General features: G+C 39.8%; 1 protein-coding gene across 1 annotated transcript in view; it reads left to right on the forward strand.

Moving 5' to 3' along the window:
• pigg (phosphatidylinositol glycan anchor biosynthesis class G (EMM blood group)) overlaps positions 1–14,683 on the forward strand; it is a 65,156-nt gene that overhangs the window by 6,538 nt on the left and 43,935 nt on the right. The window contains exons 3-5 of the mRNA XM_030061672.1: positions 2,664–2,873; positions 4,556–4,744; positions 10,781–10,919. Of these exons, the coding sequence (XP_029917532.1) occupies positions 2,664–2,873; positions 4,556–4,744; positions 10,781–10,919 (538 nt within the window). The remainder of the gene's footprint in view (positions 1–2,663; positions 2,874–4,555; positions 4,745–10,780; positions 10,920–14,683) is intronic.

Consider the following 14,683-nt stretch of genomic DNA (forward strand, 5'->3'; position numbering starts at 1 on the left):
TCATATTAGGCTTACAGTTTCCTCCACTGTATCTAAAGAGTTACAAGCTTTATACAGATTTACAGCAAATTTTGAAGTTTTATTCATTGATTTTAGTTGATTCTACAGTTACAGCTTTTTTTGGTATCAATCGCACAGTTAGTTGCTGTAGTGGAAACTCTACCCTTGGGTGTTTCAACTAAATTTAGTGGGTCTATTGTTGTTGTTGCTTCTAAGCAGAGATAAGAAAGGAAAAGAGGTCGGTTCTCTTCCCCGGTCCCGCTGTATTCACATGTGGCCAGTTGAACAGAGTCAGGCTTTCAAACTGGCACAGCAGTCAGTGCACCTTATTGAGGTGCTGGGTTGGAACAATGAATTCAGTTAATCACAATAAAACCAGCAGCGTCACACCATGGGTGTCTAAGGGGGTAGGATCTGCCTAGGTAATATGAACACAATAGAGCCAAGTGCATGAATTGATCCATTGTGTTCATATTCTTGGATTAATGTTAGTTTCTCAGTCCCGCCGGGTGCAGATGAACATATGAGCAGTTGTTTGTTCGACAGAGGTAGCAGCTGGTAATAGGGTCAGACAAGATCGAAGATGTTTTCAAGGTAATGCTAGAAAGTCCTTGTTTCAAAAGTCACAAGCGCTGAAAAGGAAATTTACATTTTTTTCCCTGCCCATAGAAACAGGCTGGAGGCCCACTCCCTTCCCTCTGGATTTTGGCCCCTTTTCAGATTTTCATCACCGTGCCAGAGAGGCTGTATACCCCACTGATATTGCATTTAACACTTAAACAGTGGCACATCGCAATCCTAGGCGCATACTGTGGGCCAGTAATTAGTATGTTGATGAGTCCCTGATTCATGTGGGCAGCAGCTCACTGTTGCTTTTGGATTCTGAAGACATTTTAGGATTTAGCATTTTTAAACTGAGCGGATTCTTTCCTCTGCTGGTGAACTTCTTTTCTGGCCGCCACACAGCTTTTCCCTATGTAGGGCTGATCTTTTTAGTATTTGTCTCTGCAGTTATTTGGGTTATGCTAGTCAATATGTTTATTATTGTACTACAGAGAAGGTTTCTCCCTTTTGGCAAAGGCCTGTTTTCTTTCAAAGCACTGGCTTCATTACGAGGACTATCTCTAATAGCAGGCAGGGGACCTGAGTGAGACCGAGGAGGAGAAAACTACTTTTGAAGCAGAACCATCCATCTCCCCCTGAAACAAGCATCTACAGTGTTAGGGCCAAAGAATTGCAAGAAAGAAATGGTGAATAATTGAGCTTCAGAACAAAGCTCACAAGATATGGCTTGTAGTTTCAGCTTCAGTGTCCAGTTTCAGGATGTTTTCTGTATTATAAGGGTACTGTGAATCAATTTCACAAAAGCCAAACAAAAAAGCTTGTGAAATTATTCAGGCTTAGGCTATGTTTTTAGTTTGTCATCGTTAAGTTGGAGGAACAAAGCTTTCCAACTGGCAGAGGAAAACTGTTTAATGTTCATATACTTCAAGGGACACAGTGGTGTGTACTACACAGGCTTGGATAAATTGCAAAAGGAGTTAGCAAATTAAGAAATTCAGAATTAATCTTTTCGGCAAGCTTGTGGCTCGTGACAGTTGTTGGAGTATTTGCTACCCATTTCAGCGGGGGTCTGACATTTTTAGTGTATTGCTGTTTGTCTCTTGTGTCTGTGGAAGTAGCAAGAGAATAGCTGTGGAACAGCTAAGCCACTGCCCGCAGTAATCACGCAATTAGCCACACAGACTTCTGAAAAACAGTGTTGCAAAGTGCTTTGCAAACACTAAAGCAATAATAAATAAAACTCAATAAGATGAACAATAAGGCGTCCAGATACAAATTCAAAAACAGGGTTTCATGAGGACAAAGCAGGCAAATACAGCAAGAACAAAAACAGATAAAATTGCGCTTTAATAAGTGATTTTAGAAAAAATGAGAGATAACATGCCAGCGTCGCTCCCTGAGCAGGTTATTATAACGCCTAGGGTCCCAGACAGTAGGCGGCCTGGTCATCTCTGTTTTTTAGCCCAGACTTGTGAATGTCCTGGAGGACTCTGCCTCAGGATCTCAGGCTGCGCTCCAGCTCATTGGGGATTTAACCAACAGTGTTTCCTGCCAGCAACTGCAATCTCATGTCTCCTTCAGTGCATAAAGACAGCTTCTGTACTTCCCCCTCCCGCCAATGCACCAGGCTCTCTCCTGACTTCCAAAATAGGCCGTTTGTTTTCCTTGTCAGTCAAATGGGGGCCACTGCTCTTCAGGGGATGTTTTATGTCAGATTCCATGATGAAATAGGCAGAAACAGTTTTTCATAAATATCATCTGTGGCACCTGATTCAGTTTTCAGCTCACATTTCTGGCAACAACAATGGTTTGGGGAAGCGGAAATCAATTCACGCTCAAGAAACAAAGCCATGCTACATTCATTCACTGACCCATCCAATAAAAGAGTTGTTATTTAATTGGATGTTGTTGTTTTTTGTTTTTTTTCATCAATTCATAGAAACTGTTGTCGCTGAATGGTGAACTGCAGTGCATAGCTTAATCAGCTAAACTTTTGTCTTAAATGCACACCCCTAATATGATGAAACTGCAAGGTTGCATAAGACCATTAAAAGGCAATTATTGTTCAAGGACAATGACAACAACATATCCCTCTCCAGGCTCTTACCACTGGCAGTATCCCAGGCTTCATTGATGTGGTAATGAACCTAAATTCCCCCGCACTGCTGGAAGACAACCTCATTTGGCAGGCCAAAACAGCCGGGAAGAGGATAGTCTTCTATGGAGATGACACCTGGGTGCGCCTCTTCCCCAAGCACTTCATGGAGTATGACGGCACGACCTCTTTCTTTGTATCGGACTACACTGAGGTACGAGTCCAGCCAGGCTGTATGAAGGAGCGATATCCTTTTCTGACAGCACCAGTTAAGCATTAAGACAGATGATTAAACACCAATTTCAAGATTAGCAATTAAAAAAAATATGTTAGAAAGAAGAACTCACACAAACTTATTACATGGTATGTCTACTTTTATTATGTATGTTGGCCATCAGGAAGTTTGAGCTAAAGTGCTGAGCCAGACCCTTTCTGCAGGTGGAATTGTTGCAATTCAGCCGCATGTGCATTTCATAAGAATGATGAATTTACTTAAAACGGATAAAAAAAAACAAACAAAAAAAACAACTATTAGAATATAGAAACCAGGATGCACAAGAGGTATCTGGCTTTTTACCACCTTGGTGTGATTTTTCAACAATCAGATTGAACTTGATCTGAGTGAGGCACTTCACACCTCTGTACCTGGACAACATTAGACTTTGTCCCAGTGGGAGAAATCATTCTCATATCATGTCTGCATCAAGTGCATAAAAGGAATAACATATGTATGATTGTGAAAATATCGGCTTTACTGTAAATCTGTACATTTTAAGTAGCTGTGATCTAAATCATCCTCTGATATGCAAATGAATTTGAGTGAGATCAGGAGAGCTAGCTTATGGGTTAGAGATGTATTTGTTTACATGGACAGCTGCCATACATGGATGTAGGTTTTATGTATAGCTACATACATTTTTCATGATTCTGAGACAAAACGGATATTTGTATGTGTGTGTGCGTGTGTGTGTGTGTGTGTGTGTTTATGTAATATGCTATAAGTGAATAGTTTAAGCCCTGACATTGAACTGATTCTGATTCAGTGTAGTGGTATAATGGTACTTACTGCTCCATGTGACTGTAATACGTTCACCAAGTTTGGTCCATTAAAGCCATCCTTGTCGCAAGAACCGGAGCTTCCCTCGGAGTGAACTTCTCCAAAATGAATGAAGTAGATACAGACCGGAAAACAACATGATTATGAATGGCAACACAAAACTGAGAAATTGTTTTGAGGGATGCAGAGCAACACATGGTTATTTCAGTTTCACTTTGCATCCTCTCTTCAGTCAGCTCGTTTCCAAAATGGCAGAACTATTTTCTGCCGTAGCACTGCGTCACCAAGCACATATTCTCCCTACAGGGTGGCACAGTGGCAGTGCTATGGCAGAAAAAACAGCTCCACCATTTTGGAAACCAGCAGGCTGAAGGGAATGATTAATGTGAAACTTAAAGAAATGTGTTTCTGCGCATTCTTTAAAATAATTTTTCAGTTTTGTGTCACCGCTCAAAATCGTTCCCATTCTTGCGACAAGGATGGTTTTAATGGACCAAGCTTGGTGGATGTATAACTCTAACATGGACCAGCAAATACCACTATGCAGGTAAGAATCTGAACTATTATTTTAAGTAACAAGTCTAACATTACTACATTCTCTACTGTACACTATCTGCACTTATTTTTGTTAGAATAATTGGTGATTCCAAAACCCTAGGCTATAAATTAAAGGTAAAAGTCTCCCCCCAAAAATATTGACCCAGTGATAATCAAATATTTACCAGAATTGATCTTTTTGGCTTTGTTTGACTTAGACTTAAATTGTTTTTTGGAGGTGATGCTGAACACTGTAACATATTTGTAAACCTTCTTTATGTTTCTTGTCCTGCTGTATGTAGGTTGACAACAATGTGACCCGTCACTTGGACAGCACCCTTAAGAGAGATGACTGGGACATTTTGATCCTTCACTACCTGGGCCTTGACCATATCGGCCATGTCAGTGGGCCCTACAGTTCACCCATCCAGCCCAAACTGCTGGAGATGGACGACATCCTGAAGAAGATCCACGGCTCCCTTATTTCAAAGGTGCTTTCTCATCAGCATCCTAAAATCAGTTTGGCTATAACATTTTAGAATTAATCTGTTGGGATATTTGTTGTCTGAAATTAAATGCAAAGACTATATATTTTTTAGAGTAGAAGAATTTTTTTTAAGTCAGTCTCAGCTCATTTGGATTGATATGCACAATACAAATACACAACAGACATTTCCACAGACTTGAAGACATTACTCAACAGTTATTTCCTACATAGCCCATTGTGCAGCAAGATAGATTCTCATACATAAATACATCAGAATGTACAGTATATAACATGAATCCTCTTGATTTTACATTCAGAGCTGCTGGGCTGATTATTCTGCCTGGCTCCCCTGATTTAACCCTTCCTTATCAACATCCTAAATTCCATTTATCTTTGTTTCTTACATTCCCTTCAGCCGGAAACTTGAACTTTGGAAAATGTTTGTATTTGATGATTTTAATTTTTCATCTATGATCACCAGCACAGTTCCATCAAATCAACATACACTCTACACTGTGCTTGAATATTCTGAAGTGTTGATGCATGTAAAAGTCCATGAAATAGAATTATTACTTGGTGTTAATATCAGCTGATATTAAGAGCAATCAGTATTTCTTCACAGATTTTAGCCTTTTGGAATTTTCAGAAAGAAAATTATACAAATTGAAAAGGAAAACATCATGTCCACATCTTAAGTAACACATTAAAATCCTGAGCAAAACTTTGTCATCTGATCCACTCAAACTAACCTAACTTTTAAAAATGTAATAAAATGACCATATACATGGATTTAAAATGTGATTAAACCTGTTTATGTAATAAACTACCAGAAAATACTACAATATCACATTGGTACATAAACTACAGTGGTCCCTCATTAATCGCGGGAGTTACGGTCTAAAAATAACCCGTAATAGGCGAAATCCGCCAAGTAGTCAGCTTTATTTTTTACAATTATTATAGATGTTTTAAGGCTGTAAAACCCCTCACTACACACTTTATACACTTTTCTCAGACAGGCATTAACATTTTCTCATTTTTCTCTCTTGTTTAAACACAACACACCTTCGTAGAAAAATAAGTCCAGTAAAAAAAAAAAAAAGCATGCAAAATTGCACTAAAAAAAATCCGCGAAACTGCGAAGCCGCGAAAGGTGAACCGCGTTATAGCGAGGGACAACTGTACACAGATTTATTTCATAAAGGCTACAACACTGATGATGTAATAGTAATTCGACTAACAATCTGAATTTATGCATTCTTCTTATTCTTATGTTATCAATGTTATTATTACATCATCAGTTAACAATATGTTAGACCCTTCTGAAGAAATAATCACCAGATATTGTAATATTGTGATATTTTATCACATTTAATTGCTGAACATATTCAGCCCTTTTAGATTATCTTTTTATTGCATTATGACAAGTACTTACATTATTCAGGCGTTATTACATTCAGTTGCAGCAAGCCAAGAGGTGTAACTGCTTGCTACAATTAAACTTTTCTGTAATTCATTTTCTTTAATTGCACATGCATTCCAAAAATGTAATTTTGTCTTTGATAGGACGGAGTGCAGTGTGCCTTGTTTGTTCTGCGTAGCTGACTAACTTGCTGTCTTTCTGCTGTGTAGCTTGCATTTGGAGTGTCAGGTCATGTCTACATAATGAGCCCACAGTCTCCCTCTTCTCTCCTCACCCTCTTGAATTTATGAAATGGCAGCGAGAGAACAGAATCTTGGGATTTGAGCGAGCAAAGTACAGATTTCATTGCACATTTTTCTCCTGTGTACAAGATACAGGGAAGGGCACTGCTGGAATTTCTGATACAACACATTTCACCATTTCCCCAAAGTTGTTGTAGTATCTTGTTAAATCCTGTCTTGCCAGGCTCGTGGGTACGACTGTGTTTTGTTGGCAATACCAGCCACGCAGCTTTTAGCTACTATGCTCTCCCAGTGAGCTCTTTGAATGAAGTGTGTTTGAAAGTCTCACTCCAGTCACATCAGCGAAAGCTGCAGCTTTTTCTTTTGTACGGCACCAGTGTGACCTAAATATAGACACAGCCCAGTGGGGTCCCGCAGGATGTCTTAGAAGCTTCTGCAAAAAACAACCATGTTTTCTCTGATGAGCATATGCTCTCAATGTATTGGGGGCTATAATAAATCTCGTTGTTTCACGGTGTTACAGTGTGCACCTACACTCGCTGTTTGAAGCTGCATGACTAAGTTATAAAAAGAAATACTGGTCCTGCAGCTGAGTGGAATAAAAGAGGGGAGCGACATTCAAATGACAGGGTTCCCTTTGTGAAATGATAGGAGTAGCCTATTTCAGCGAGCTCTTATTAAGAGCAGACGATTGCTCTACCTGCAGAGCCAAAAGGAACAACACTCTTCATTAAAACATGATTTGAAAGCAGGACCCGTTGGTCAGAAAGACCTTTGTCAGACCTTTGTGTTAATGGAGAGCGTGTGGCCCCAATCTTCTCTCCTGGATATCTCCAATATTAAAGTTGGGCCTCTGCTTCTGCTGTTTTTAGCTGCAGAACTTCTTAAACTTGGCCTGCAGAGCAAGCATGTAATTGATCTTACATTAAACTGACAGGGGAGCTCAGTATTTTCCTTCTCTTGGGCTGTAACAACACTGCTAACACTTTATAATAACCATCATTAATAAATGGTGAAGTGATAGTTAATTGAACTTTAGTAAATTGTCATTTCATCATTAAGAAACAATGAAATGATACTTACTAATTTACTTTACTAATTATTAGTAATGCTATACATACGCTCAAAACAGCTAAGCAATGTTAAAAACTGCTCACACTATAACACACAACACCAACAAGCAAATGTATAACGCAAGTATAATTACTCAGGCCCCATACTTAAGTCCAGTTTGAGGCACTGCCACTTGACTTGAGTGTTTCCATTTTGTGATACTTAAGACTTTTTCTGCTCTACATTTCAGAACAAAATATTGTGCTTTTTACCAAACTACTTTTATCTGATGATCATCATCCCCATTCCCAAAAAATAGAAAGTGGCCATTCATAATGACTTGCACCCTGTATCCCTAACCCCCATAGCCAGCAAGTGTTTTGACAGGCCTGTTAAATCCCTCATCTGCCTCATGCACCCTCCCCTCCGTGACCACATGCAATTTGCATACCGCCTCAGAGGACGCCATTGCCCACATCCTTCACGCCGCCATTTCCCACCTGGAAGGGAAGGACACCTATATGAGGGTGCTGTTCGTGGACTTCACCTCTTTTTTAAACACCATAGCGCCCTCCAGGCTTGTGAGGAAGCTTAAAGGTCTGGGTCTGAACACAACACTGTGTGACTGGACTCTGGACTTTCTGACGGGCCACCCCCTTGTGGTGAGAGGACAACTGCACCTCTTCACTGCTGGCCCTTGGCACAGGAGTGCCACAGGGCTGTGTCCTCAACCCCCTCATGTATTCCCTCTACACCTGTGACTGCGTAGTGGTCCAGACTTCAAACGCTATTGTGAAGTTTTCAGACGACACGGCAGTGTTGCAGCTGATCTCCTGCAGCGATGAGATGGCCCACAATGAGGAGGTGACCACCCTGGAACAGCTGGTCACCCCCAGTCACCAGGGCGACCTGTCACTCATCCCCCAGTCACCATCAACGGCCAGCGGTGGACACAGTTTGAAACACCTGGGGGTAAATATTGACAAGAAAAAGAATATAAAGAAATTTGACTTGTGGCCCAAGATCCTCAGGGATTTCCAAAGGGCTACAATAGAGAGCCAGGCTGCTTCACCCCCTGGTAGGCAACTGCACCAGTATTGACCTCAAAGTGCTGCGCAGGATGGTGCACACGGCCCAGCACATCACCGGGTGTGAGCTGCCAAGCATGCAGGAGCTGTACACCCAGTGGTGCCTCAGGAAGTCCCTGGGGGTCATTAAAGACCCGACACACCCACACAACAGCCTGTTCTCCATGCTACCCTCAGGTAGGAGGTACAGGAGTATAAAAACATGCACCAGCAGACTGAGGAACAGTTTTTTCCCCCAGGCCATAAGACTGCTAAATAAATAGCACGTACACACACACACACACACACACATACACACAGACACTGTCTTTGCCACTCCCTCCCCCTGCACACGCTTACCACACACAGACACAAACACGCACACAAATGCATGTAACCCTTGTGCAATACTCTGACAGATTTGTCTTGAATTCATACATTGAATGTATGTGTTTTTGCCTTGAATGTATAGATTTTGTTGCCTTGATTGTATATTATTTTTTGTTTTTCCTTGAAGGTATATATTGTAATATACTTTCACACATCTTTTTATTTTACATTTATTTAATGTTGTTTGCCTTTCTTTACTAACAGAGCCTCCTGGCCAAAGCATTTCATATTATTATAATTGTATGACCAAAGTGACAACAAAACATTTGATTGTTGATAAAATAACATAAATGATAGCATTTCCAGTAATAAGTAAATGTTATGAATTATAATTTTATTTTTGTTAACAGTAAAATAACTATTACTAAAGTTTAATCAGCTATCAATTTAGCCTTTATTAATGGTGGTAATTGCAAAGTGTTACCACTGCACCTTCCATGCAACACACGTACAGTTCAGGGATAGAACAGCAAGAATGTACCATTCTTCAATGATTTACAGGCTTGCACACAGAGAAAAATGACTTTCCATATGAATCAGCATTGTGCTCTGTGTATTGGTGCGTTATGGTGTCAGAAAGGTCTCTCCAAAGAGTTCTCAGTGCTTTCATCCTCAAGAATAAGTCTGATCATGAAGAGAACAGAGGCTCCGTGACGTGGAGCCCAGTGTTTGCGAGGTCTTCTCAGGTCCCTTGTGTCCGGTGCCATTTAGAACAAATGGTCAGGGATTAAATCTAGGACAGACGGTAGTATTTGCTTTTTCTGTGTTGAGTGAATAACAGATGTTATGGGTCAGCAGAGCACAATATAGGACTTTGGATTCCAACAAGCTGGATTTTCTCATTAATACTTTAATAATTACTTATCAGGACACATTCTAATATTAGTAAAAAGCATGACTCATACCATTGCGGTAGCTACTGCTACAGGAATATGCATTTATGCCATCACTGGCCTTTTCCTCTTTTCTGTTGGGATTTGAACTCATTGTAAAGTCCTTGAGTCTTTACCTGGCTTGGCTCCCCAAAACTTTACTGTTGGAATCCGTTCCAAGCAGATCAGTAAACTTTGCTTGCTCTTTTGTGCCCCTTCTTTCAATCTATCTATTGATATTTTTATTTATTTCTATTGATCAAACTTTGGCTACTGAAACAGTGTTTTGTCACCACTTTTGAAATTGTTGTATGATGTAATTTGAGTGTGTGGTCTTATTTGTTTAATAGTTTTCTTTACATGTGATACAGTGCTGTGAATTGTGAGTCCTTTGAGAGGCTCATAATGTGCGGTACAGATTTGGTTTTGTTTGTTAACATCTGTAGTCGTGTTTTCGAATCAGCCCCTGCTCCCATTACTCCAAAGGCATCCCTCTTGAATTCATCGGCAGTGGCAGTTTCTCATGCAGTTGAAAGGGAATCACACGGCAAAGAACCCAAGCTAGATCAAAGTGTGTCATCTCCCATAAACCATTTATCCTGTGGTTGTTTGTCGCCATCACTGAATTTACTTTGTCTAGAGAAGGAGTGAAAGTGTGCCAGGCCCTGTTTGTTGGAAGTTCGGTTTTCATAGGTAATTGTTTAATAGTTTCTTCTCTGGTGGTAGTAAAAACATCTCTCACATAATGGGAAACCCCACTGGAAACATAAAAAAAATGAATGAATGAAGCAGCCTGTTAACCTTGATGTCATTAATTTATGCCATCACTCTGTTTTTCAAAACCGGATTTGTTAGTCTTGTCATTTGGGATGCCAGCACAGGAAGCATCACAAGAAATGACTGAATTATTCAGCTCGCAGAGCTTTGAGGATTGCCCTCCCAGAACAGTGCATACAGTACGAGTCCATTAACCTCGGTGTTTGCTTCTCTCAGGAGGCAGAGGGATCCTTGCCCTACCTGCTGGTGCTGTGTGGAGACCACGGGATGTCGGAGACTGGCAGCCACGGAGGCTCGTCGGAGCCTGAAGTCAACACTCCCCTGGTGCTCCTCAGCCCCGCCTTCAGAAGGAAAGGTAACCCGCCTGGTTGCTTGATCTCTAATCTGTTGTCTGAGCTTTATCACCTCACACCTGTGATCTGTCATCAGATTCACTTGTATCCTGTGAATTTAAACTGAATACATTGAAATAGATGTTACACGACCATACCAGTGATTTTGTGTGTTTACCCTAATATCTACAAACAATATATATGCTTAGGGATTCAGCTAATCTTTTCCCAAAACAAGCAGTCATATTTTGGAACCCTGATATTATTTTTCTCCAGCGACTGGTTTCCATTCATTCTACTACGATATGAAAATGAACTTACAGAGACTTCAAACTTTCTTCACACCAGTATCCCATTTCTGTAATAATGTCATCCACATTAGTTTTCCTAAAAGTAGCAGCACTGTTGTGTTTTGATAACTTGAAATTGGGCTGGGTCAAACAGTCCCTTGACCATGGAAAATAGTAACCGGGGAAATGTTTACTTTACGCAACCAATTATCAGTTCTGTGTTTTATGAATGCTGACAACTTTGTTAGCCACAGAACCAGAACATTATAAGATGAGTTTTTGAACCAAAAATTAATTTTTGAAAATTGCAGGATTTTGATCATATGTTGTGAAATCTGTAGTACCTCCACATGATTTGCAAAATGGTTTGTTGAAATGTAAAATGCAGGTAAATTGTGGTAAATGGCCCAAACACCCAATTACTAAATCACTGGTATGGTCCTTTAAATTCAAGTGGGTTATACAGTGTGGTATAAATGTAGGACAGCTACTGCAATTAAAGCAAAGTGCCAAAACCTGGATTGTGATGAGACCCAGGAAAACACCCACCCAAACTCTGCCTTTCTGCTCAGCCCTTCACATCCCCCAGCAGCCAATTATTTACCCTTTGATTCTGAAATCCTATCATCACCAACTCATTTTGTCTTATTAGTTCCTGAAGTATACTTCAAAGCCTACTTCGCTTTTTCTTTTCTTCAGTGTCTGTGGGAATTGCTTAAAACCTACTTACAGACTGAGTTTTACTGATGCTACGACTTGAAGATTACTTTTTAACATTTACTCAAAAAATTGTGGCAAGTTGCTTTTTTGACACTGTTCGTCTAAACAGTTATACAGTGACATTTTTGTCCTATAGTTAAAAATGTGTCACCCATAGTTGTGTACAGGTATTTTTCCAGCACATGCAACAGGATGCACTTGAACGCCCCATGATGAGTGTGGGGTGGGTTGATGGTGTACTGTGTCTTGATGCTTTTCATTGATTGATCTGCATGCAGCAAGCCGACTGAATTCTTCTTGAAAATCAAACAAGCTGTCTTTCGATGTGACATTATAATTTTGTCCGCTCACTCTGCTGGAAAAGACAGGAAAAGATGCTTTGTTCATCACTGGAAATTATGAATGAATTAAACTACATTGTAAATATCATTTCCAGTGGAAAAGCATTCTTTCATGTGTGCACACACACATCCATCAGCTTTATTGTGAGGTGGTGTCACTTTGGCAGAGTACAAATAGAACCTCGTTAACATAGCTTTATATTGCTTTGATGAATGTGGTTCAGGCTGAATGTGTGAATGTGATAATTGCTTCTTTCTCCGCCATCTCTATTTTTGAGATCTTTCCTTGCATAGATTTATTCTTAGAGCAGTCATGTTAATTAATCATTTACAGTTCAGTGAGTTGTTGCTACATTAATTCATGGTTTTGCCAGCACACGACACCCCCCGTGGTGCTAACAGCTTGAGTGACTTGCCTACCAGTAGAGCTCTTTTATTGTCAAAATTTGATAGAAAATAATTTCCAAAATGGGAAATCAATATGCACGCAAAATTTTCCCCATGTCCTTAATAAGATATCTAGACCCAGTTGCAGAAACTCGAGTGATCTGGAATATGAGTAATGTTTAATAATGAGTAATAATGAACATGGAGATGTAAATATTTCTTATCAAATTTGCATATTAATAAGGAACGGCTGATTTTCTTAAAACTTCTTTAGCTCCTTAATTTTCATAGTTCATGTTCACAACACCATTTGTTATGTTAAAACAAGTATGATGTCTTAGAAATGTTTGCTAATTAATAGTTTAATTAGCTTAGTTAATGACCCAATTGGCATAACTGGTTATGTTTAATATATGACGGTAATTATGGTGGGACATTAAGCAGCTCAAGTGCCTCTTGTTTCATTAGAGCACGTTGCAGTTGTTTGCTGAATTCAATGAGATTTTGTCACGGGTTCAACATCTCCACAGTCCTGCAGATTAGCAACATGTTGTTTGGTTGACACTGCCTGTACGACCCTGAAAGGCACTGACAAGTCAAGAAAACTATACAGTTGTAAGATACCATAGTTAGTTTCACAAGCAAAGATGCCCAAGGATTGCCTCAATATCTGTTGTTGACCGTTCTTGATCTCCTCAATAATGCATGATATGTAACTGATAGACCAAACACCATTTATACCCAAAGGATGCCACTAACACAGAATGGATAACGTGTTAACCTCCCAGCCTTCAAGGTCACAGCAAGATTAATGCAACCTAATCAGGAACTGAAGCAGTATAGTTTGGTGCAAGAGTGTGTCTCCTCATATGATAGACTGAGCGCAATTAATGTTATAAAAAAGTAAACACTACCCATAAACACACTCACTTATAGGTGATATTATCAATTTAAACCCTATTTTCATAATATAGGTTTAGGTAGCTGTATTGTTTCTTAGAAAAAGCTGATCGCCTGATTTTGTGTTGTTTGCCTCCAGCTAGCTTTCACAATAAAGTAACCTCCAGACAGACATAACAAAAGTGCAGCAAGTATTGCCATGTCCAGTCATATTCAGAATTTAAAAATAACTCTGAAAATAATCACTCTGTTTAAGATAATGTTAGCTAGCTAGATACTGTAATATATATGGAAATATCACCTGCTGCACTTTTACAATCTATATGCTAATTATGAATCAGCATTCAATAAGTATAACCTATACTGTATCTGAGCCTGGTTACGCCTGAGCTCGAAGGGTCTGATCTTGTCTTCTGGATTACGTGTGGCACGATAGTGTACAAGCCAAGAAATACACTTAAAATAAATTGCAAAGTATTGTTCTAAATATGTTTAGTTAGATGTAACAGTATTGCCCTTTCAACAGTGGCTTAGCAAGTGAAATCTTCACTTCACAAAACCATCCACTTGTAGACAGTAAATGTAGGAGTGAATGATGTATTTAACCTCCTACATCTTCTCTGGGGGGCCTCAAAAATATTCTGTTTTATAAGACGGCTCTATCAACCTTTTTTTTTTTTTTTTTAATTGCAGTGACTAAAGCCTTAATTTAACTAGAGGAGTGCACTCTGAAGAGTACAGATTTCCACCAGGCGTAGCTCCCCTTCTCTGGTCCTTGAACAAAGCAGCCCTCTTTTCAACCACCTTGAGAGGCGCTGCCTGTGTATCTCTATGGAGGCAGGAAAGTTTTTGATATGCTCAGTGCTCAAGCTGAAAAATCTGCCCAATAAAAAGTTTTTGCCTGTCAGACTGTGGATGCACAGCCTCTTTGGCGGACCTTCGCACAAATACAACATATCAAATATGAACTTTCACTTTCCAAAATGAACAGGTTTGCTCTGCGACCATTTTCGTCACAGTGTAATAGCTCTGCCTTTGCTAATGATCTGGAAAACCACAGTTGTCGCAGCGTTTTTCAAAGCTTTTGAATCATCACAACCATCAGAGGTCCTTGATCATACAGTCACTGTGCACACAAAATATAAGGCT

This window comes from Myripristis murdjan, chromosome 10 (genome assembly GCF_902150065.1).
Source record: "Myripristis murdjan chromosome 10, fMyrMur1.1, whole genome shotgun sequence".
Taxonomy (NCBI): Eukaryota; Metazoa; Chordata; class Actinopteri; order Holocentriformes; family Holocentridae; genus Myripristis; species Myripristis murdjan.